This window comes from Achroia grisella, unplaced genomic scaffold, assembly GCF_030625045.1.
Source record: "Achroia grisella isolate CSIRO2021 unplaced genomic scaffold, CSIRO_AGI_Agris_v1 utg504, whole genome shotgun sequence".
Taxonomy (NCBI): Eukaryota; Metazoa; Arthropoda; class Insecta; order Lepidoptera; family Pyralidae; genus Achroia; species Achroia grisella.
Window position 1 is genome coordinate 1,220,319 of NW_026712899.1, and position 25,486 is coordinate 1,245,804.

The 25,486-nt window shown below is 34.7% G+C and overlaps 1 protein-coding gene across 1 annotated transcript in view; it reads right to left on the reverse strand.

Annotated features, from left to right (window-relative positions):
* Positions 1 to 13,193: 13,193 nt before the first annotated feature.
* LOC131846207 (CUGBP Elav-like family member 4) overlaps positions 13,194 to 25,486 on the reverse strand; it is a 70,733-nt gene continuing 58,440 nt past the window's right edge. Inside the window, exons 3-9 of the mRNA XM_059195455.1 lie at positions 22,439 to 22,597; positions 21,800 to 21,935; positions 20,121 to 20,297; positions 18,816 to 18,905; positions 16,432 to 16,509; positions 13,821 to 13,979; positions 13,194 to 13,321 (exon numbers count right to left, since the gene is read on the reverse strand). Coding sequence (XP_059051438.1) covers positions 13,194 to 13,321; positions 13,821 to 13,979; positions 16,432 to 16,509; positions 18,816 to 18,905; positions 20,121 to 20,297; positions 21,800 to 21,935; positions 22,439 to 22,597 — 927 coding nt within the window. The remainder of the gene's footprint in view (positions 13,322 to 13,820; positions 13,980 to 16,431; positions 16,510 to 18,815; positions 18,906 to 20,120; positions 20,298 to 21,799; positions 21,936 to 22,438; positions 22,598 to 25,486) is intronic.

Here is a 25,486-nt window from a genome sequence, read left to right on the forward strand (position 1 = left end):
GCTTCAAAATCTGTTGCGTAGTTGTAAAGATTTTAGCATACATAGGAACGGACAGACAGCGACAACGACTTTGTAATGATTAGATCACTTTGATATTTCTTCTGTCAGAACGGTACATTTCTAAGAGTTTATTATTTTTATTGTCTAGTTACATACAGAAGTGATACGATGGAACAATTTTGACTGGTGTTATATTCCAATTACTAGGACTTAAACTAATGAATCCACATTGAATTTGCCCTATGTATTTTACTACTGAAATTTTTGTCTTTTTAAAGTTTTTTTGCTTTATATCGTTTGAGAATAGGGATGAAAAACAGGTTCATACAGTTTAGAGGTCACAAGTGATAAGAATTCGAAACATGGTGTTGATTGTACCATAAAATTTGTTATTAATAATAATAAAAAGGTATTAGGTATATCGTACTCGTATTTGGTGGAAATGAGAGAAAAGTTGCTATCCCTCTTTAGCGTTTTATCTCAAAGTGACATAGGTTTATCTCTCTCACTCTTGTAGGTGATAGTGGTGGTCTCACTCTTGTCTCACTGAAGTGGAAACAATCGTGGGCCGTTCTATTCTGTAACTTTTAACTTGTATCGCTCACAGTTGCAGACTTCCCGCGGTCTCTTTACAGTTTATGTCCTCCTGGTATTTATCACGGATTTTATATAGAAATAAGGTGTATTTTTTTTTCTTTCTATTGTTATATTCTTATTTTATAATCCTCGTGGAGGTCCCGAGACAAAGGAATATCTGTACGATATTTTATGACATACGAGGGCTACACTGAAAGTTTTTAGAGCTGGCTACTTGAAAGCAATTTAATAAAAATAATTGTTCAATTTTTGAAAATGTAACTCTTTACGAATAATACTGAGTATATAATTTATTCGTTTGTCATTTGTTTTACGGTTTGGCGGCAAATTGAAAATAGTCTGTGTAACGTTATCGATTTTATTCTGAAAAATAAAAGAAAAACTTCGAGGAAAACGTTTTATGGACGCCGAGCATGCTGTGGCTACGTTTCAGAAGGCCGTCGAAGAGACACCAAAGGATGAGTGGGCAAAGTGCTTTTCTCAGTGGTTCTATCGGATGCTGCTCGTATTGATGTGAATGGACACTAATTTGAAAAGATAAAATAAAGGTAATAACTTGCTAATTTAATCAGTATTTGATTTTCTAAGAACTTTCAGTTTAACCCTCGTATCCCAAGTTTGACTTAGAAAAAAGTCTTTTACAGGAACCTCTGTCGTATTTATTACGTAAAGAATTTATTCCTGCAGTCAAGTATAATCTTTGAAAGTTGTGTTTTTGTTCGAAGGTTGGCATTTGGCAGTGAAATAATTATTCGTTATGAACGGTTCATAGTGTACAGTTTGATGCAATTTGAGGTCTAATTGAGTAGTCATAGTATAAGAGGCATGACATCTTATAGCTATGTATGAGTGCTATCACGGGTATCACATGATAACGTGATGTCCGTAGTTCTATTCCTGTATATGGAGACATTTGCTGCGTATTCAAGTGGGCAGCTTGTTCGTCATTTTAATTGTATAAAAAATAGTTCAATTATTTTGCCACCACTTTTTTAAAAAAAAAAAATTAATATACCATTACGCCTGGTATTCCAAATCCAAAATAGTCAGAGGGTATTTATACTTTAAATGTAACACTTAACACGCCGCGTTTTGTTGCGTATATATGAATCCAAAGTAACAGATAATATTCTATAGTTAGGTATAGTGATTTTTCTTTTTATTAGCGGTGTAATCCATCATACGAGAATCAACAGGAAATATAAATCAGCACATTAAGTTTCTCGGCCAGATTTTAACTGAGCTCCTAAGCCTCCCGTTCTCCAATTAAAAAAAAAGTGTCGACTGCAATTCGAGCGGGAAAATGAAACACGTTCCTAATATAATTAAAATTATTTATTATCCTTCATTATATTTCTAGCATACTAAACGTAATAAGTGTATAATAATAAATAATTGAATAGTAATTTAGTTTTAAAATATTTCAGCAATATACATATTAATAACTCGATAAATAGTTTAAACGTTCATTAACTAAATTATACATGCAAAGTAGGCGAATTATTATTGTATTAGTTGCATATGACTACACAGGTAGACATCTTTGGTTAGGTAATTACATCTGATTATGCTAAAACTAATAACTTAATAATTTCAATATAAATAAATTAAAAACAATGAACTAGCGGCGCTCCAAAAAATGTGTTCATAACTCTCTTATTTTATAAATTTGGCGAACTATAACAACATATGAGAATAAACCTTTAAATTGCTAGCTATTAAATGCACTGAATCTTTCAAACTTGTTCATATACATAAGTAATATATATTGGTATAAAGCTGAACGCACATTGACATACGGCCAACGCACCGTGTCACATATCATCTAAACATTACAGCGCTTTATATTAATTTGTCGGCGCTGAAAATTTAATGACAATACAATCGCATTCTACCACACACTTGGTTCATTGTCAATGATGAGTTGATGTTTCATATCTAAACTAATAGTATAAAGATGAATTTATATATATTTGTAATGTATAAACTCCGAAAGTACTGTATTATAAATCATTAAAATTTGAAATGCCTACAGTAAGTGCACTAATTGATTATGGGCTTATTTTCCAAAGTTTTTTTTAATAAAACAGCCCAAATAAAAAAAAGAATTGAAGGTCACTTATGGGTTTAAAAATTATATTTTAAGTTGGACCAAATTTTACACACGATGAAAAAGAAATCATTATAATTGATTTAGTAGTTTCGGAATTTATATATTTAAAAGGATTGTGTTACATTATTTTAGTGCGTTTGTCGCTTACGTATGTGCGTTCACCTTAAAGACCGTTCACTACCGAAGTCGGACAATTTTCATTAAATTAAGCAATTTTCAAGTAATGAATGATTATTATTTAGAAATCTCTATATATATTTATAAAACAATAAAAATTTTACAAGTAAATTAGATTGTGGATAATATTGGATTGCGGTAGTAATTACATAATGGTAATTTTCAAATTCTCTGAATCACTTTTTTACTATTAGTACTGATTTATGTACTTGCTTATGATTTATGTACATAAATCATTTTGGAATTATTAAAAAATATGTAAATATTTTTATTATTGACATTTTGGAATATAGAAATAAATTGATTTATTTTATGTCAAATTTTGATATTGTAAAACTTCAGTAGTGAACGTTCTGGATAATAGGTACATCAAAACAGAGTGATGTCGGCCATTTGTACATTATAACTTGCTGGGGAACATATTTCGGATACACGTCTTTTCATATCTATATGTAGCTATGGGAGAGCTAGAGGGTGAGGGTGTGAGGAGGGCATCTACCAAGCCTTAAGAATTATATATATATGTGTTACTATATGCATATATAATTACTTTTAAAAAAGAGCGATTCGGTCTAACTCTGACTTAAATCTCCCAAGTCGGTAGAAAACATATCTCCTCTGGACTAAAATCAAACCTGATCTGCCCCTTCCATTTTCCTCTATATCAGACCCGTGTAGTATGCAGTAATAGAATAGTGATTAATATAGTTTGTAATTATTTAATACGATTGAAATAGAAATTCAGTTTCTTGCCTGTATTTCACAATTGAATCTGTTTACTGAACTGGACGGTAGGAAAAATAAAATATAAAAAGAAAAAAGTTTCTAAGCGGCTAAAATTCCCAAAAATGCATGAATGATTTTTAAATTCTATTTATTATATAAGTATATATGAACTTTCACGGTTGTAATCCCTGATGGGGTAGATAGAAATTGACAACTGTCGAAGTCTTGAAAGAAACATTTGAAATACCTACATTTTACTGGGTATAATTGATTTCAACGGGGAAAAGTTAATGTGGACTAATAATCCCCATTGCTAGCAAAGCACTATGTCAGGTTGACCTCCACGCGGTTCCCTGGACACCTTCATGATAAATTCCTGTTGAATTTGTCACAATGGGTTAACTGACCTGACTTTATGCTCATTCTACTATTTTCCACTGTGTAGATAACTTTAAGTATAACCTTTTTGTGACTTTGTTTGCACATACTCTCATGTAAATAATGTAGTCTTATAATTGACTATAATATGTGATAAATAGCCAATTACTGTAAGTTTTTTTTTGTAAATGTTATTCTGGACGTGTATCCGAATGGAGAATAGGAGCTGAATATGATGAGCTATGTGTAGCAAACTCGCTTTTATTGTCACAAACAATCGGATATTTGTCAAAGGGATGTGCACTTTAATTGGTTAGTTTCATTAAAATTTTGTACAATCTGAATATTACGCAAGCGAGTTTGACCACCATAGCTTGGTGCGGAATTAAATACAATTTTATTATAATACAATTTTATAAGTTCTGTATAGATTTTTACAAGATAAGACTTATTTGCATACATATACATACAAGTACGGTCCGCATAGTAATTCAATTGTTGAATATCAAAATGGCGAGGACAAAATTCACTCCCTATAGTTAGTAAATATAATTAATAGCCACTAGATACTCTTTTTGTTGACCGTACGTGCGTAATACGTATGCGTTTACAATTGGTGAATAACTCATAAGAGTTATACCGGCACATCTTAAATATAATCATATATATAGCAAAAGCGGGTAACCGCCATCTTGAATAATATTTTGATTGGTAACTATTAACAATATGACACTATGGGTGACTTTCCAGTGCAAATTTGTTGGAAAAGTACGTAACAGTAGAACGGATGGTACGATATAATACATAGTAGGTTTGGACGATCATTAAAAGCGTATATCACAGACGCCCTCACAGGCATCCACATGCTAAGCTATAATATGTACGTAACAGCTATACTCTGTCCCTTGCTCCGTTTATTCGATTATTCGTATCGATATCTCACGAATAATTCCGCTTCACACACGATTCTCGAGATATCGAAACGATACGCAGTGAATAATTCCGAATAAAGGTATTCGCTTATCCTTAACTATTCCAATATAAGTTATCCAGAACAATGCGTGGGACAATTACGAGTATTTCTTTAGATCTTTTGGGCGACTGAGGCTGGGGGCACATAATTGTAGTCAACATTTACGACTTAGCAATATTTTATTTACATATAGATCAAAATTACTATTTAAGGGTCATCCGCACGCAGCCGCAACGATACGTGACGATCAGTTGCGTGCCGATTCGTACTGACGCGTTATAATGTAAGCTAATGTGACCATTTATTTTTCTAGTTATAGTGAGACGCTAAAAAAATACGAGAACAATATATTCTCGTATGTACTTTCTATTCGTCCTTAGTCTGCAAGCACTCCATTGTTTATACTACTGTACTTATATATTTTTTAACTTTTTGGTCGAACAGCGAGACGGTCTTGAAAGTGGAACTATCCCGTATAAAGCGGGTCGTATGGTTATGTTAGTTTATTAGACTTAAACGAGGCATACGCCGCATAAAACTGAGAAATTTTCTGTGAATTTCTCATTCTCCATTTCTTACTATATTCTTTTCCTCACATAAAATGTGTCAACACTGAATGGCACACAACTTTCGACACGTGTTAGCATAATGTATGCGGATTTACCTTACAAGTAATATTTGTAAAAATCAAGTTAAGTTTGTCATCAATGTTAGATTTTAACTTTAAAATGATTTATATAATACATTAAGATAAAGTCTAATATCATTCTAGGATGAATTAAAGTTTGAATTCCGAGTTCAACACACATATATATATATATATGAATCTGAAATTTTTATACGAGTCAATAAAATTGTTCTACTATGTCATCGGATCCCAGCCCGCGACAGCTTATTAGAACGGAAGGCATGTCAGAAGGCAAATGAACTGCATCATCAGTAAATATCTCAACACGCTCCCTTTCGATCCCTACTAGATCTCCGTCGCCCGAACTATATTAAGTTTATCAATTAGAAATTCGGCTGTTACCAATCTAAACTGTTAATGATTATGATTTTCACTTAGCATTAAACAGCGACACCCTGTCACCCGCCCGAGACCGCTCGGGGCAAAAGGCTAGTAAGCTCCTAAAGATATGACGTCATATTATGTTTGTATATACAATCGAGTTAGGGGCGAACTACACGTGCACGGTACCGGCGACTGACGTCCGCTACACCAATACCTCACGATTAACTACTGTTTCAAAGCGTCCAAAACTATAACGAAATAAACGGTTACAGAGTAATTATACACAGAGACTTTACACGGACGGCGCGAATTTGTTTCTGAAACTCGGAGTGCGCCGGGGCGGCGCGCGCTCGTGAGCGCCGCTGGCGCCGCCCCGGCGCTTCGGCAACTGATAGCAGAACTACGAGAGATACATTGTCTACCTAAATCATTTAATCTCAATAACTTGTCCTTACTAAGGTAACTTTAAACTTCTAACTAACCAAACGGTTATACCATTCAAAACTCGTGAACTACCTGTCTATACCGATAAATTATCTCATTCTTAAATTTAACGTATGCATCTAAGTAAAATTATGAGTGAAAATTATACAAATAGATTGGAACAGCATTCTGGATAACTTATGAAAAATATGTAATTTCGTATAACCGTTGTTAATGTAAGTATTGACAAGATATACAACATATTATGAAAGGACAAAAGTAAAAACTACACGTTAAATACGCGTGTATTACAAACACGACACGGGAACAAAAACCGCATAGTAAATAGTCAAGTAAAATCTCCCTAAACCAACGCAATACAGTTTAGTGTTGTACGTAAGAATCGAATAAAGTGCTTGAAGCTAAACTATGCTAAGCGATAGAAAAAATAAATAACAGAAAGAGATATGACTAGAGGTTTTGTTTCAATACTAGGATCTACAATTCATAAAAGCACTATGCGCCTCTCTCCATATTTAATTATATAAATAGATATATATATAATAATATGATTAATTATTTCGAATTTCTAATTTTTGTTTTCTGATTAAAATATTGGCAATCATCTTAGTAACTAACATCGAACGGTGTCAGTAGCCCTGTTAGTGAGTTAGCGGGCAACACTAGTGTCGCCCCGCGGCGTCCACCATCCGACGATCTAACTACCTACGCCTATATAACGATCCGCTTCGACTCGCATTTACAAATGATTCAAACGTCCTTGAGTGCATCGAAATAGTTCAACGTCTACGCGAGCGCTGCGACGAATTTAATTATGCGAACGATATAAATATGTTATAAAATTTTAGGAGTTAAATAGTTTTAAGAAATTCGATTTCGTAATACTAACAATGTTATCTATCGAATCGTGCGGGTGATGTGGCTCTAACGACGCGCTGCGGCGTTACCGCGTTTTAGTGTAATGTCCCCTTAATAGAGTACATTTTATTAGCGAATTCATTAGAAAAAGTTCACTGCACAGAATTAACTATTGATTATCAATTTTGTCACTTGTATACATTTGTTAATATGTTTAATAGGGGAAGTGGAATTAATAATTTAATACGTGAGATGTTATTTTAAAATAAGCCACTCTTGGAGAGATTTTTTAAATCATGATCTAAGCAAGATATGTTCTTTGATTTTCAAATGGCAATATTTAGTAACTTAATCCATGCCTAAAAACTAAATCAGGCTACAAAACGTCATAGTGTTTTGTAGCTTTCATTATATTTAATAATATGATTTGTCCAGCAGGGGACGTCTTCCGGGCTGCGATGATGATGATGATGATGATGATTACATTTAAGACATAGCTCAAAAGCAGCTAACTTTGATATATTCCACAAGTATCATTTTCAAAAATGAAGGATTAAACGTTTGCTATTAAATAGGTTTGCAGATCAGTCAGTAGATTTTTGTGCAATGAAATAGCATCCAGTTCATGATGTATAAACATGATAATATCCAATTATGATAGTATAAACTAATTCCCTTTATTCACCGACAAGCACCGTCGAACAGCCGTCACCCGCAATAAGTATGGCACGATGACAAGTGAATGTGGATACCTTAGTAACGCAAATTGTTCCATTTTGGGATGAGATGTCGACAGGTTGTAGAAATAAACAGCTAAGCGCTTAATATTCGACTTTACGAACTGACGATTTGAACGTTCGAGATTGGTCGGAATACAACTAACGCGTGTGTCGCTACCTTAAGGATTAGAATGGTCCTTACGATGAATTTACGCTACGATAAAAAATAGTATAGATTAGTTCTAAGTATTTTTAAATTATAAGCAAAAATTATCGTTTTAAAATAGTTGAGATGCAGTCAAATATATGAAGAATGCATATCTCTAATAATACCTTTACGATGAACAATAAAAGAGTAATTGATTGATTTATACATATATATCGGTATAGTATACATTTTTAGATAATACAAAGACTTTTAGAATACATGTGATCAGACGTACTAAAAGACGAATAATCCAAGAATAGATAAATCCCCTTATTTAAGAACCTAAAACTTCTAATTTCCTAATGTGTTCTGTCGCTTTCTTTCAAATTAGAAAGGTTGCCAGAAAGAAAAGGACAAAGCAGTTCTATAGCTACAATAAGTTCAATTAAAGTTGGAACGAAGCTGTCAAATCGTCAGTTGAATAGCCACTGTGAGTGTGGTATAACGAGTCGCGTGGGACAGTGATGTGATGAGGATGAGACGGTACGCTACGATAGTACGAGAGAGTATAAAAAGTCGCGACAGACTAGTGAGTGGACCCGAGAGACGCGGCGCGCCGGGGCGTCGCCGCCGGGGTTAACGACGAGTCGTCCAACTGAGACAGTCGGCAAAATCTGCCTACATGAAAAACATTTAGATACATTTAAATAATTGCAAAGCATACCCTGTACCCTAGAATCACTTTTATGGGCGATTGTTTATACATTCAGAGAGGACTCATTAATCTATTACAAACGTTCGCTTCACCGCAATATATCTTTAGTGAATTTAATTTTAATCAGTATAAAGATATAAGTACACAATATTATTAATTGCCCGGGACTGAGTCGCCGCGGCGGCGTGTCCCGGGCGTTTACTTCTACATTACCCACGAGGTGATATTATCGATAATCGATATACTAAGTATACGTGTTCTGGTTTGGCATCGATTTATCTGTAACCTAAGAAGCGCGCGGCGCGGGCGCGGTCGCGGCTCACGCGCGGTCCCCGGGCGGCCCACGCGCGGCTCACGCGCGGCCTACGCGCGGCACACGCGCACGTCCCGCAGCCGCCGCCGCTCCGCTATCGTCAGCGCTAGCACTCCACTCATCAGTTCGACTCGAGCTCGGCCTTTGTGCGCAACAATAACCGCTGACACCATCGCTATTGAGTCACGTCTACAAATATGTACATTTGTATATTTCTAATATATTCGGGGCCGCTTTTCACTACGTGCGGAACATGAATATTCAACGAAGCGATACGTCGATACCGCAAAAATATTTTACAGGAAAGTTTACAATTTGGTGTATACACTTATGAAATCTTATAGTAGCGACGGGTCGCCTCGTAGATCCGTGTCTCCTAAGAAGTACCGCCTACGCAATATACATACATATATCCTGTTGCGTATGCAGCGACCCTAAATTCTTTGTGCTTTAACGTGAGGCCGGCTCTACAGTCGGTTTACAAAACGAGACCACTTCGACGAATAATAAAAACGGTAACATAATAAGTATAATAAGTTAAAATAATGCATTCAAGAACGAAAACGATGCTAAAACAATTTAAAAAGCGTAACAACGTATTGCACAATCGTGTTTTTCAGAAATGAACTATACACACTTAAAACGATAATTTTTTCATGTATTTTCAATTTATACACTGGCTTACTCGTAAATCAAACGCCTAAAACTAGAATACTATATCAATATAATATAATTATTTGTGTAAATATAAAATTCTATGTCTTGTGGAGAGTGTAATATTTGACTAGAGGCGGGCGGCGGCCGCAAGGGCACGGCCACGCTGCGGGCCCGCCGCGGCCGCGCTGCGATGTCGCTGCGACCTCGCTGCGACTTCGTCAGCTCACAGTCACGACTATATCAATAAAGAGTTGCCTACTTCACAATATTTTAATATATTTATACATAATTTTACACAAATGTTTTGTATAATTTAATTTATCACTTAAGTTGCAACTACTTTTGTTTAATAACTTCGCGTTATGGAAATATAAGCAAGTAATTTAAAAGAAGAGGGCAACTCTTTCGCGCGTGTAGCGGGTGGGGCGGCGGCGTGGCCGCAGTGGCCGCTTCACCGCCGGCACACACGGGTACGAGCCCGCTCGCGCGCACACAATATATCTAAGGTATCTCAGTATCATTTTATATTTATATTGGTACTTTTTGATTATGAATCTATTTTTGTTGTATAGAAATTACACTAGTTTTGTAATCTGTATCGCGTACCAATCACTGTTGACTCCCGGACGCAGTTCGTCACAGTTGTATTTAACATCTTAACACGAATAGTTTTTATATATAGATAAATAGACACACACACAAATGCACGAAACAATAGTTGGGGAAGCGCGCTCATGAATTGACGTCGCTCTACAGCGAAGTAAGGAGCCTCGTGCACACCTCTCCGGATACTTTTACAAAGTCATTGGATGTTCGTAACAAATCAGCTGCGTCGAAATCAAGTCTCGTAACTAATTCCCCGAGATTCGTGATATTTCCTGAAATTCTTCTGTTTGTGTATAAAAATAAATTGTTTTTTCATTTATATAATTAAACTTCAGAAAGTATCCAAATTCGGATAACTGCATACTGTAATCGCGTTCTTCTGCTTATTTCACTTTCGAAAGTGGCCGTTGACTCTACCGGTGTTGCCACTAAACACCTGGGCCTTATCCCAATTAGTCTGGAACTTTATATGTATGAGAGAGGTGTGCGGGGGCCTTTGAGCACAACATAGACAATGCAATAGAGATAAACGGCCTGTACAGTCCATTATGATATTATATTTTTTATATCACAGCCCATTTGGAATTTACAACATATAATAACACGATCTTTCGAAACGAAGGCCAAGTATTCGGACTCATTTTGAAGTGCACTTTCCTTTGTACACAGAGTTAAATATTAAACATTTAATTTTGTTAATAACATCCACTAACATGCAGTTTTGTGAGCTGGGCGTACCAAGTACAGAGACTGCTTCGTGCTTATATCATGTATATACATCGTGTATTGACTGTGTATTTGGTGTGTCGTTCACGGCTCGCTGTGTTGTGTGAGTGAGACAAAACATACGCTTCTACTGTGGAGATACATAAGAGTAAAGAGATAGTATATATAATTTATACGCTCAACTTTTATATAAACAATCGAAAGATAAGGGTACAGTGAACTGTCGTGTGGTACAGCCCAGCGTATTAGCTTACCAGACACACATATAATAAGATTTAACAAAATATAGGACATATATACTCCAATAGTGATCTATTTATACCGAGCACTTATATTAGTGTGATCAAGTTCGGCGGAGGGAGACAACAGTGTCCGCGACAGGCCGGACGCCGCGCGAGCACCGCGGACCGCGCCGGGCCGGGCCGGGCCGGGCCGGGCCGGGCCGGGCCGGGCCGGGCCGGGCCGGGACCGGACCGGGACCGGACCGGGACGGGGCCGCGGCGGAACAACGAACTAGAAGAGATGCTGGCGCGTGCCCGGCGTCACATTATGTTGCAATATACAATAATTAAAATACATTTTTTCTTACATTTTCAACTTACTTAATAAATTCAGTTTGGCTTATTACAAGCAAATAACTAGTTTAATAAATTTATTTTAAAGTTTCAGTTAAACGTTAAGTACTTAGTAATAGAAGTATGATTACGAATGACAAAATTTTTATAACGTGTCATTTTTTTACAATAATAATAATAATAATTTAATCAAAGTTAATAAATTGTATATAATAATAATATAATAGAGTAATTTAATGATTAATCGATAATGATAAGAATGAAGCATTCCTACGCGCTGATTTAATAAATTACTTTAACTAATTTAGTATACTCGCCGAGTGGGCTTGCATAATTGTTTAGATAAGTATGTATGTAATGATATTCACTATACAATATACGTGTAAATTCCTTGGAATTGTTGATAATACGCGATCACGTGCGTCGCTGGCATGTGGATTGTTTCCCTCGCCTCCTGTGGACAAACGAACATATATTATTCCGATGTTTATTTACTTATTTATAAACAAAAAATACGTGAATAAAAATGGGTAAAACCAAGTCAATCTTAATAATATTACAAATGAGAAAGTTTTTGAGCATGGATGGATGTTTAAAGAAAGAAAGAAAATTGTTTATTTGGTATACTGAAAATAATTTTTAATATTTAATTTACATTTTATATTAATAATTGTTTATTACTCTTTCACGTAAAAACTACTAAATGAATTTCGAATAAACTTTACAGTAATATAGCTATATTACTGTAAAGTTTCTTCTATAAACTTCTATAAATCGCTAGACCACAGAGGCCGTCAAAGATACAAGATATCAACAATACATGCACTATAATAATGTAAATAGAAAATAATAGAATAGAAAATCCTTTATTCAAATAAACTTAAGTTAAGCACTTTTGAATAATCATGCCAATTTAAATCTACCGCTCAATTGGAAAGCCGTCTCGTCACAAGAAGAACGAGCAAAAAACTTGTGTTGCTCTTTTAAATAATCCTTGTAAGTATACATTTTTCAAGTCGAAACGTGTGTTACAAACTACCAACTAGCACTAATTTCTTAGGGTCAAATATAAATATACAATAAGATTAAATCAGTCGTAGTGATAAGAGCAGAGTACTCCCTACAAGCAGCACTGTTTTACGAGAATGATGTATGTGCCAGCCATCACTGCGCTGGGCCATATTTTAGGGAGACCAATGACCCGGCCCACCAATAAGAATGAGTAAGAAACTTGTGTGTTGCTCTTTTAAAAAATCCTTGTAAGTACACATTTTTCAAGTCGAAACGTGTGAATATAAACTACCAAATAGCACTAATTTATTAGGGTCAAATATAAATAAACGATAAGATTAAATCAGTCGTAGTGATAAGAGCAGACTAGTCCCTACAGGCAGCATATATAAGCAAGTATATGTACCGTGGAGCCGTAGTGAGCGCGCAGGGACGGCGTCTGGGGTTAGTAAGGCCGATTGGCGTCCTTGGGCCGTTTCAGTTGAACTTTCAGTCGCTTCATGCCGATCTGGAAGCCGTTCATCGCCTGGATGGCAGCCTGGGCCGACGTCGGGTTGTCGAACGATACGAAACCTGCAATTTAATATATAATAAAAATATTAAACATACTTTTTTTTTATATAACTGGACTGGTAAACATACTAGGCAAATAAATATTCAATTGAGTTTCTAGCCAGTTCTTCTCAATTGGGTCTATAAAAAATTTGACGTTCATAAGTGGCTAAAATGTCCTACATGAATAAATGATTTTTGAATATGAATTTGAAGGGGGCGGCATAGTTTTAATTATAATTAATCTTACTATTATTTTTATGAAACGCGAAAGTTTGTGACTATAGATTTTTGTTACTCTTTCACGTAAAAACTACTAATCGGACTTTAAAAACTAGTAAACGGGTTTTGATGTAACTTTACTGTAATATAGATTATGCATCAGAATAACACATAGGCATTTTATTGTAATTTATATATTGAAATTTAACGCGGGTGAACCGCGGGCACAGCTAGTATTATTAATATTAGAATTTTTTTTTTTAATCAACTCATAATATATTAGTATAAGATTACTTACCAAAACATTTGCTCTGATTAGTGGCACGGTCGATAAATACTTTGCTGCTTATAACATTCCCGAAAGGCAGGAACATCTGCATCAGCTCTGCATCGCCAAACTCCTGGGGAAGGTGGTAGATGAACAGGTTGCAGCCCTCGGGGCCGGAGATCGAGCAGCCTGGGAACATAAGAAAATCTTTAAAGAACTCACAAATCTGCCTCTGAACACCAACGTTGAAGGTAATACAAACAAAAATATTTTTAGGGTCATATAGACGTTTATCCAAAAAAAAATAACACAATATTAGTAAGAAATAAAAGCAGCTTGGGAACTTACGAAATTCTTTAAAGAAGTCAGAAATCTATCTTTGAACACCAATGTTGAAGGTAAAGGTATGTAATATTATGTTATCTGTGGTAAAGGTAAAGGAAATAGAAATAGACTCGAAAGGTTTAACATTAAAGTATAATTTCAAAATTTGTCATTTCGCAGTTAATGCAGTATTAAGCGTATAGAAATATTTTCCTTAATGTTTTAAGAGTTTTTACGAGGAAAATTGGTTATATTAGCCACAGTTTAGCACAAAAGTTTATTTAATATAATTTTTGTATATGTTATATCCACCCGGGACAGTTGTCCAAAGCAAGACAAAGAAGTAAGACTTCACGACACTTCGGGCTGTTTGTTCCGATTTTCTCAAAACAGACCTTCGACAATTAGTAGTGTAAATGAAAAAATGATCACAAAAGTGGGGCGATTGGAAAAGAGGAGAGTATAAGAACAACATATTCAAGTAAATTTATTATATTTTAAAATATTGTTCTTCATTCTTTTTCTACTCTTATATAATAAGTGTTATTTTGCATAACTCCATGTCATTACTTAATGGAAATATATTATTTTGTTTAATTCCGCTACAATTAACATGTGAGAGACCACAAATATGGAAATCTGATCAACGTTTCGCTTTCAGCATTACGATCTTCTGTATATGCTACGTTTACATTCAGCGCTTCCACTGCCACTCGCGCTGCCGGAAATATTGCCGGGCGATAACTGAGCGAGAGGGCTGAATGTAAAAACACGCTGCCAATTGCGCTGTCAGTCCTTTGACTCGCGTCCGAAATACCGACAATCAAAAGAGCGCCGGGCAGCGTGAGTGGCAGCGACAATGGCATGGGAAGTGTTTCCACTCGTGTTTACACGCTCGCGCTGCTCACTTTCGTGTTCACTTCCCTGTCCACTCGGACTGAGTGTAAATTGGGCATATTGGTGGTCAAATTCCGACCGTTATTGAGTATAGATCCATATTATAATATGGTTGTAGACTCAATAAAATCAGAATTAGTGGCGGAATCAAACAAAATAATTATTTTCATTAAGTTGCATTAGTGTTATGTACTCTGTTATAAGCAATATATAAATATTTATGCGATATATAAAACATAAGATACATATTTATAAGACATTTGAAATATTTATTAGTCAAACCATAGAGGTAGATATTATTTATATAGTCTATGGTTAAACTTAAAGTATATATATAATACACACACAATATAATGAACATAGATATACAAGAGTGCACTACACATACTAACAGACAACGTCCAGCGCCAGACTTTGCTTAGAAGAATGTGTGTATGAGTTACATGTGGTGTATCAATGCACTGTGTCGCGTGTGTGTAACATCCATACATTTACTATCACTACACAATATAACAATGTGATGCATTTGTATGTGTACAAACTACAAAATGGCCGCTTTCCAGCAAGTCCTATTTAAAAAGTGTTCAAAGTCGGAACAATTTGTTCCTATGGGACATTTTTTATGTAAGTACTTTCTATTATCATATTTTTATCTTTATAATTTTGACTATCATATCGTTCAGTTAGGCTAGCCATTTGAGTCAAGAAGAATTCTTAAGAAATTCAATTAGTATATATTTTTTAAATATTGAAACAAATCCTAATAAGGGCTAAAGAAAGAACCTATAAAGAATCCGCGACATCATTTATACAATCTGAGTTATTTTTTATCAGACTGTAATATGTATAGTTACGTATAAAAATATAGAGATATAAATACGTACAGATAGCAATTTAACTTATATTTTTTTAGTAATAAAGCCAAAGCGTTAAACATTAAAAAAATCGCTTAAGAACAATTACTTTTCTTAGGAATAGCTATTTACTAGCTAAAATGTTTTAATACTTACCACTAGATTATTTATTCATATATGTTTAAAAAAAAACGTATTTTTTTTTATTTTCGACTATAGGAAAATTATATATTTTTTCTTGTTTTTAATAATATAATCGAATGGATGTTGTTTGTAGTCGATTGTCAACGGATCAAAAGCCAATCTGATAATTATAACAAGTAAGATGTAATTAATGTTTTTGTATGTACATGTCTATATTATGACAAAGATTTTAAGTAGATAACTAACATAGATTTTATAGGTATTAGAGAAGACAAATACGAGCACAGCTGGAAAACGGTAAATAGAACGTTACAGCACAGTTCAATAGAGTTTACAATCACACGCAGAAGTATCAAGCTCGAAATGTTAGAGTAGCTCGAAATCTCTGGGTCTCGATTGGTCCGTTTCGGGTCGCCACTTACCTTCTCTCTGCGCCGGCGCAATTGTCGACATCGGAGGTGGGATTGGCTGAGGAAACTGTCCATATACCGCCGGGTAAGCTGTTGAACATTAAGTTGCACATTTTCACAATGAACATCTAGTAGTTGCGTACACTTGCATGCATACACCATGAACTGTTAACATATAATGTGAAGCTAAACGATTCTTGTCCAATATAAATACAGTTGAGCAATTTCTAAGCAACTACAGCATTGGCCTAAAGTATTTGTCACCTTAGAAAATCACAATTATATATTATCGAATTAGGCTTCATTTTGCGGAAGTTCATTTCACTATTTAATGGTAATATTATTTGTAGCGGAAATAGGAAGTCCATTTCACTACATAATGGAAATCCATTATGTAGTATGTCCATATTATTTGAAGTGGAATTAAAGAAAATTATATAAATCTATTAAGTAATTACAATTACTTACTGTACCTACTTAAAATACCTTCAATGCTAAAATTACATTAATATTTCGTATTGAAATCCATAGCCTTAATTGCAGCATTTTACTTCTTGTAGGTATACAAACTTTCGAGCAAGTTTTATTTTGTTTGTTTAAAGTAAGAATAATTTATTTCATTAGATGTGTACTATGCAACAATAGACTCAGTACTGGTCAATAAATAGACAAGAGAATCCTAAGGATTTTAGGGTGGCAATAATTTTGGCCAAAACTGTATATTTAATTTGTTTCGCAGTATTCATAATAATATAATTGAACTGTTACATAATAAATTAATAATACATTATAACCAATGCATGTGTAATATAAGTTTTTCGAACTATAATAATGTTGTAGGCCGCAGCTGGCCTTTACAGTTTCACCGAACGATAGGGGGCGAGTGCAGATGGCACTCCAAACCCGCGGAAGGACTTATAGAGCGGCTGAAGGCCAACTCTTGCCTGACAGATACGACTTTAGTCTGAGGGCACTGTTAGGTAATCGAACCTCGGCTTAGGCTGTCGTAATTTCAATCCCCGTTTAATTGGACGGGCGATCGATCGAAGGGATGTGTATTAGTGTCTTCTTTCATAAAAACTATAACATCTGTTCTATTTTAGATATTGAATTGTTTTGTCCTTTTCTTACTATTGTTTGTAACTGCAAGTGCGAAAGAGACATGGTAAGCCTGATGGTAAGTGGCAACTGTCGTCTATATACATGAACAGTACTACAGATATCGTCATTTAACGGTATTGGTAATTCAATCAGAATCAAATGTTGGTATCAAACTTGGTACTCAGTGCTTCCACTACCTATATTTTAGGCTTCAACCGAAACAGCTTACCAAGCAAACTTTGGTGGCGGAAATAAGCGAAACAGAGGAATGCACGCAGACGATTTTAAATAAAGTCTACTTTGGGAAATGTTCTCAATTACAAAGATCAAATCAAATAAAATTATCTTTAATCTACCTAATATTACAGGCTGTTATGATTTGTCAAATCTAATATTACAGTTAAGCTGTTATGATCTTGTCAAATCTACCATACATGTTTATATAAATACTGATTCATTTGTCAAATCTACCGTTTCGAGTTAAGAACTTACAAGAAAGTCAGCTCTTATTCCTTTCAAATTAGCTTGTACCTACATGATTACAGAACTACAGATTCGTATTTCAAAGAAATTGAAGATATATTGTAATAATTAAAATAACAATACAAGAGTATTTTTTATGAATAAAGGGATAAATAAATAATGTCGTGCAATCATATAATGTCGTATGCATAGTAAATATATTTACCACTTGGTGGGTTTATATCAAATATACTTGTACGTATATAACAATAATTAATAATTACAATATAGACACCAAACACATAACTACATTATAATGTGTACTTATCAAAACGAATATTCGAACAGCGTGAATACAGCTCATAATCCTATATGTACGACATGTGTATTCAAATGATTGATCTGTATTTTATAAATTACTCTGTGAATTGGCATTGAAAATAATTTAAAATTTAATTAGGTTAGATCAATCACTTGAACAATGCTTACAATGACATCTCTTTTTATTGCACATCGATATTTTACCATACATCCTAAATTACATAGTTATATATACCAATACGAATATACGAATATTTACCTAAATGCCTACTTAATCAATATGATTTACCATTATGCATCCGTTACAAAAACATTTTGTTTTGGTAAACATACAATTTCAGTTTAATATTAACAATTTCATTTTTATATCGGATGCATAGATACATTTAAAAATTAAATATGACCGGATCGTTCCGGCAACGGACGGGCAAGCGTGTGTACTGTGTAAGCGGGGGGTGAGGCGGGGCGTGGGGCGGGGGTGGGGCGAGGACGGGGGCGTGTGCGTTACTCACCGACTCCTGGGAACGGCTGCATGCCGGTGTAGGCCGCGTGTTGGAGCGCCGCCTCGCCGTTCGGGAGGCCCTGCGCGGTCACAGGCACCGCTGGAATACAATGTTGAAACTTAATGAGTTTCAATTAGGTATTTGATTTGTTACTTTTCCATAGGTCTTTAATATACCGACGTAATGCAATGTGTAATAAATATCTATTTATCTATGTAATAAATAGCAAAAAATATAGAATGGAGTTTCATGAATCAACAAAGTTATTTTGTTAGAAGGTTAGACAGTTTAGACCTATTGTCGGATGAGGGGATATAGTGGCAAGGGATATGGTGGAGTGGTCTCTGACGTGCATATAGACAAAACCTAATGTTATCTCGCCACCATGGTATATGTAGCTAGGTAGAGAAGATCTCTTTATCTATCTATCTCTCTCCAAAGATAGAGATATAAAAAGGGGAGGGACCAGGGGAAATGGACCCGTCAGGAACATGAATTGAAGGATATTTTATGGTTTTCAGGATATAGCGTATACTGTCCAAAGGAGATATTTCGTTTATGCATGAGTGGGCTACAACCACATAGGATGTTTAGTAGCGTTTTCTCTTCTGCTTGGCAATTACTGCAGATTATTAAGCTCAGCCCTAATATATTAAGTAACGATACCTCATCACATCATACATAACGCTACAGTGGTGAGGTGATAACCATCGGGCTATATTGAAATACAACTTACATCCATTATTTATATTCATATTACTTTATTCACAAATGTAACAAATCTCGTTACACAACAGCATGTCAATAGTAATTACATTTTTAAGATAATTATGTCACAATTACAATTTTAAATATATCAAAATAATAATTTAAATAATATATAATATAGTAATAAAAGTCACTTAATGGAAAATGTCATAATTGTACATTGGAATTCAGATATTCCGTCACATTGTAAAAAGGATGTTGCTCGAAATATGATTTTATTTTGTTCTTAAATTCTGTTGATGTTAATTGCATTGTTTTATTTGATAGTTTATTGTACATTTTTATTTTTAAGTAAATACCTTGTTTTATTGTTTTTGCAAGTCGTAATCTTGGTAATTCTAATTTATGTCCATTTCGTGTCATGTAATTATGGTTATCCGCCTTTTTACGCTGTGTTATTATTATGTGTATATTATTAACAGAGTCCTAAAACGAATATTTTTTTGTCATATCGACTAGGTTACACTAGCCGTTGTCAACAGCTGACTAAAATTGATGTTAAGATCCGGTTAATAATATCAACACGAAAGTTTAAAAATAACTTACGTCCAGTGAAGGTCTGGTGGATGCCGTTAGTGTAGACGGCGTCCTGCGGCGGGGGTTGTCCATTGGCAGTTTGGGCCGCCATGTTGAAGCCTGGCATTGTCGGAGAGGGGAGAGACGGCAGCGCGCCGTTCAGGGGCTGCGCGCCACCCGTGCCTATCGCCAGGCCCGTGAAGTTGTCTGAAGATACAAAACAGACATACAGATTATAAATATTTAAATATACTAGTAAACTATTATTATTATTCCTATTTATTAAACAGCAGATACACCATAATATATTTAACGGCCTTGGTGGTTTTGTGGTTTAGTACACCGCTTTACTTCCGATGGTCGCGGGTTCCCCACAACACAAGCTCTGCTTAATGCGGGACTAGATGGCGCTGTATTAATTGTCCAGGGCTATTTATTTATTTATATAACTACACCATACAGTTATTTTATACAAATTAAACATTGTATTAGTTTAATTTGTTGGTAATATGTATTAGTATATTTGTTTAGGTTCACAGTTTTTGTGGTCTTATTGGGTCATTCGTAATATGTAAAATTATGTTATCTGTGCTCCGAACATATATAATGTAAATAATTATTTAAATAAGTATAATATATAATTAGCGAACTAATGAGTTTAAATTTTGATTGTTTCACATTTTCTAAGTTAGACATATGTGTCAAATGCTTTGTGTAATTTTTTTTTATTGATTTAAAGTTTTTTTTATGTATAATTAAAAAAATATATATTTGCAAATATATTAAAACACGCTTTCATTTCTGACATACCACGTTGTTCTGAATTTAAGTTTACACAAAGTACGAAAAAGATGTTTTTTCCTTATATTCTTTTTTTCTATACCTTATGTATACTATGTGTGTCCGTATGTTTGATTAGGACTAGGCATGCGTGTAGTATATTAAACATTTATGTTTACAACTTGGCAATCTTATTGCCAATTTTCTTGGCATCCAACATATACAATTCACATTAGATCTGTCTCTTTATAGACTGTATTGCAGCCAGATGGGACCTAATAAAATAAGTCTTAAAAGAAAAACTCAATTTGTCGCCGAGAGACTGTAGTCTGCGCCAACACACCAGTCGGAATACTAAACGTGACGATTGTCTTGTGTATCAGACCATACGTGTGTCTCTCTGAACGAATTATGTCTTTGTATCGACACAGAATAATAATAATAATATAATATCCTTGCACAATTCACACAGTGCCATCTAGTCCCAAACTAAGCAGTGCTTCTGTTGTGGATACTAGACAACTGATAAATATGTTTAGATTTTTTTTTAATACGTACATACTATTAGAATACACTATAGATCTATAGCTTATTCTAATAATATATAAATATAGTGTATTCTGTATATATATATAATATTGTATAGATTTTACAATACGTGAGGCATTACAGATCGAAGAATTATGTAATAAATTAGAACCAGCCCTTTAAGCTTTTAAGTAAACTGAAGAAAGTAATATCCAAAAGTCCTGAAAACTAGGATACATAGAAAACAACCAGAAAAATACAAACAATCATACTCATGAATACAAACGTTTGCGCGAGGAATCGAACCCGCTTCCATCGGTAGTAAATTGTTAGATCAGAGGAAAATGTACCGGAAAGAACATATACTCTCCGTGTCTATGGTGCAAGTCTATGGTACTCACCAGATGTGGGTGGTACGACTGAATTGGCCATGCCGTTGAGAGCGTGCGACGCGAGTGCTGTCATAGGACTGATGTAGCCTTGCGCTGTCGCTGCTACCATCAGCGCCGCTTGTTGCTGCAAATAATAGGTGGTCAACTTAATTACTGTCAATAACAACACCCACCACTTCTGATGCTAGGGTTTTTTTAAGGTATGATAATGGAATGATGCTCGCGCTACCGTTAGTAATGGTAACTAGAAACTTCCATTACTAGCAATGTACCAAGTCAGGTTAACCTCCACGTGGTTCCTCCTGGAAACCATCGAGATAAATTTCTAGTGAATATCTCACAATGAGCTAACTGACTTGATCTCATGGTCATAATATAATCTTCCACTGGCGCCCCACCAGCGTAGACCGTTATCGCAGGTGGGAGGACCATTTCATTAAAATATTGTGTGTAATTTATTACACCGAGTTGCACAGGTAAAATATAAATAACAAAAAATCTGTAATGTATATATTATCTGTATATATAACAACTAGCGATCCGTCCCGGCATCGTACGGATGTATTCTTTTAATTATTAATTTCTCGGCTTGTTTTATTCTACATAGTACTTGTGCATTACTTTTTAAATAAATAAAAACCAACTGACCTGCTCCGTGATGACCTGTGCGTAGGTACCATAAGCTCCGAATTGATTGAACACGAAAGGGTTGAGCAGGCTCATGTTGCCAGCCATCTGCTGCATGCGTCGCAGTTGTCTCTCTTTTTCGGTGTCGGCAAATTTCACCACTAGACTAGAGGACGCACCCTGCAACAATATATATGTCTCTTTTTAACTTTGTCGACTTGCAATACACTTTCCTTTGTTATTATGTAGTACAGCTATATATAGTTTGGTAGGTACCTTTACATCATCATCATTACATAGCATAAAATAAAGTCGCTGTCGCTGTCTGTTCATATGTATGCTTAAATCTTTAAAACTACGCAATGGATTTTGAGGCAATTTTTTTAATAGATAGGACGATTTTAGAGTAAGGTTTATATGTGTTGTTTATACATGTACACCCGTGCAAAGTCGGGGCGAGTAGCTAGTAATATTATAAGGAAGGTTTTATATAAGAATGTGTTATATGGGCAGAGGAAGACCGAAAAAGAGATGACTGGACTGTGTGAAAGATGATATAGTTAGAAAGAGATTAAATATTGAGATGATTGCGAACAGAGAATAATGAGTGAAAAACATATTACGCCGACCCCAAATAAATGGAATAAGGAAGAAGCAGATGACGAGATAATACCACTGGGCGATCATTAGTTCATACATCATAGTTACATCTGTCGGAATTCGACAATAATTAATTTAATGTTTAGTAATATAACATAATATTACATAGTAATACTATGGATAAATAATATTAAACGAAAAAATATTAACCTATTCTCAATTTGATCACAGTCTTTAACAATAAACAAAAGAGCGTGTTGTTGTCTAATATCCTAGTATTTTGATATATATTTTGATAATATTTTATTTATTGATTATTAAATCAATAAATAAAATATTACACATACCGTAAAATTGCATAAAAAATACATTAGTATTTGTTATGCAATTTTAAAATGCAATTTTAAAAATTTCATTTAATGTTAGACATAGACACCTATATAAATACCTGTGCATTGTTAAAAACTGGATTTAAAAAAAAAGTAATTCAATTGAGTTTCTTGCCAGTTCTTCTCAATTGGATCTATATACCGAACTGGACGGTAGGGGAAAAAAAATTATAATGTAAAAACTTGACGTTCATAAGCGGCTAAAATGTCCTACATGAATAAATGATTTTTGAATTTGAATTTGAATTTGAAAATGATTTATAAAGATATTAAATAAAAAAATAATTATTAAGATTTAAAAAGATTGCAGTCTGCACTCTTTCTAGAGTGCAGAGAGTGCTAATATCTTTTTAAAATATCCTATAAACTATAAATGTACGAAATTTCATACTCCTTCGATCGCGCTATTTCCATAAAAAGGGATACAATGTTTTGTTTCACATATGAATGTATAGATGTATAATTATTATTATGTAGGTGACTATAATGGCAAACAATCTGATAGGCTATATTGAACCTTAGCCATTTTCTATATAGCCCAGGAAATGCAAATCTTTTAGATGTTCCATTACCTGATAAATCTTCCCAATGCAGCGAAAGCAAACTATTAACAGTTTTTACATCTGAAACTGGACGAGTCAGTTACGACCTCATTCCACATGCTCGACAGTATCTCCTAAACCGGAATAATTCAGCAGTCGTTTCAACATTACGGTCGTAACAAACGGAGAGCCACTTAAAACTCCGAAGACTATTTCAATTTGCCGCAAACTACAAAGCAACAAAACTCCCACGACGGGAACTAAATGGTGAATGCGAGCAGCATTCATTATGTATTTGTAACAACGGGCAAAAATCGCGTGCCATAGGCCGGGCACTAGCGCGCAACAGGTTGCCGCCCGTTGGTGCAACAAGTTATTTGGGCTCGTATCCAAAAATGCATCGGCCGAGACGCACGGTCTGCAAACTTCGTCCTCTCTTGCGGAAAACTGGCTTCCTTCCATTCCGGGGTGTAATTCGCCGTTACGGCCCCACTTTTGTTAATTGAGTCGAATGTTGCTCTAATGTTAAGTAGGCGTTAATTGGGAGGTGAATCGTTTGTACCCGACTGCTTTATCGATCTGTGCACGCTTGTGGATGCATACTGGTAATGGAATTGTTCGGTTGGATCCGATTGGAACAGTGATTTGTTGTTATTCCGCCGGCGATTTCATTAATTTCCGTTCAATTGAATTCTGTGATTTTATAGTTTTATAAATTGAACTGTTTTAGTTCGTTGTATTCACAAAATATGCATATTATAGATATTAAAAACTTTGTTAAATATACATTTAATTAAGGTGTGATTATTATGAGTATTTTGTATATTCTCGCTATGCTTACGAACTCAATTTACAAATAATTATGTATTAATGACAATTAAACACATATTAATTGTTGAATAAAAGATTTTATTTAGCATTTATGAATAGGGCAGATTAATCTTTGAAGCCTATCCTCTCTACTAATAAAAATAAACGTGAATGTTTGTCTCATTGATATATGAAGACATGTCATGTCACTAAAATTGAAATACAGATTTTGACGAAACTTTGCAAAGATTTGTATAAATTGGACGAAATATGACATGAATATCAATTAATTCGAGAAAAATCTTCAATTTAAAAGCTGTTTTGGTGTGAGCTGCATAATCTGTTAGTTTTACACAATTGTTTCTCTTCAATAGTTCTAAGATACCGTACACCTTCTTCGATTCCCTGCACGGTGCAAATATTAGTATTCATGAGTATGATTATTATGTATGTATTGACAAAAAAAACCCCAAAAAACTCGAAGTATTTATCAGTTGTCTAATAGCAATAACACAAGCTCTGCTTACGGTTGGACTAGATATGGCTGTGTAAATTGTTCAGGGTAAAAAAGGTATTATAGAAATTCATGCGAAAATTTATACCAACTTAAAGTGTTTTGTGACATGAAATTTTGATACACGTATACATGATATGTGTTTCGAAATTGTATCACGGGTATCCCATAACGTGATCGTTACCACTCCTGCAAAGTGAACTAAGATACCATG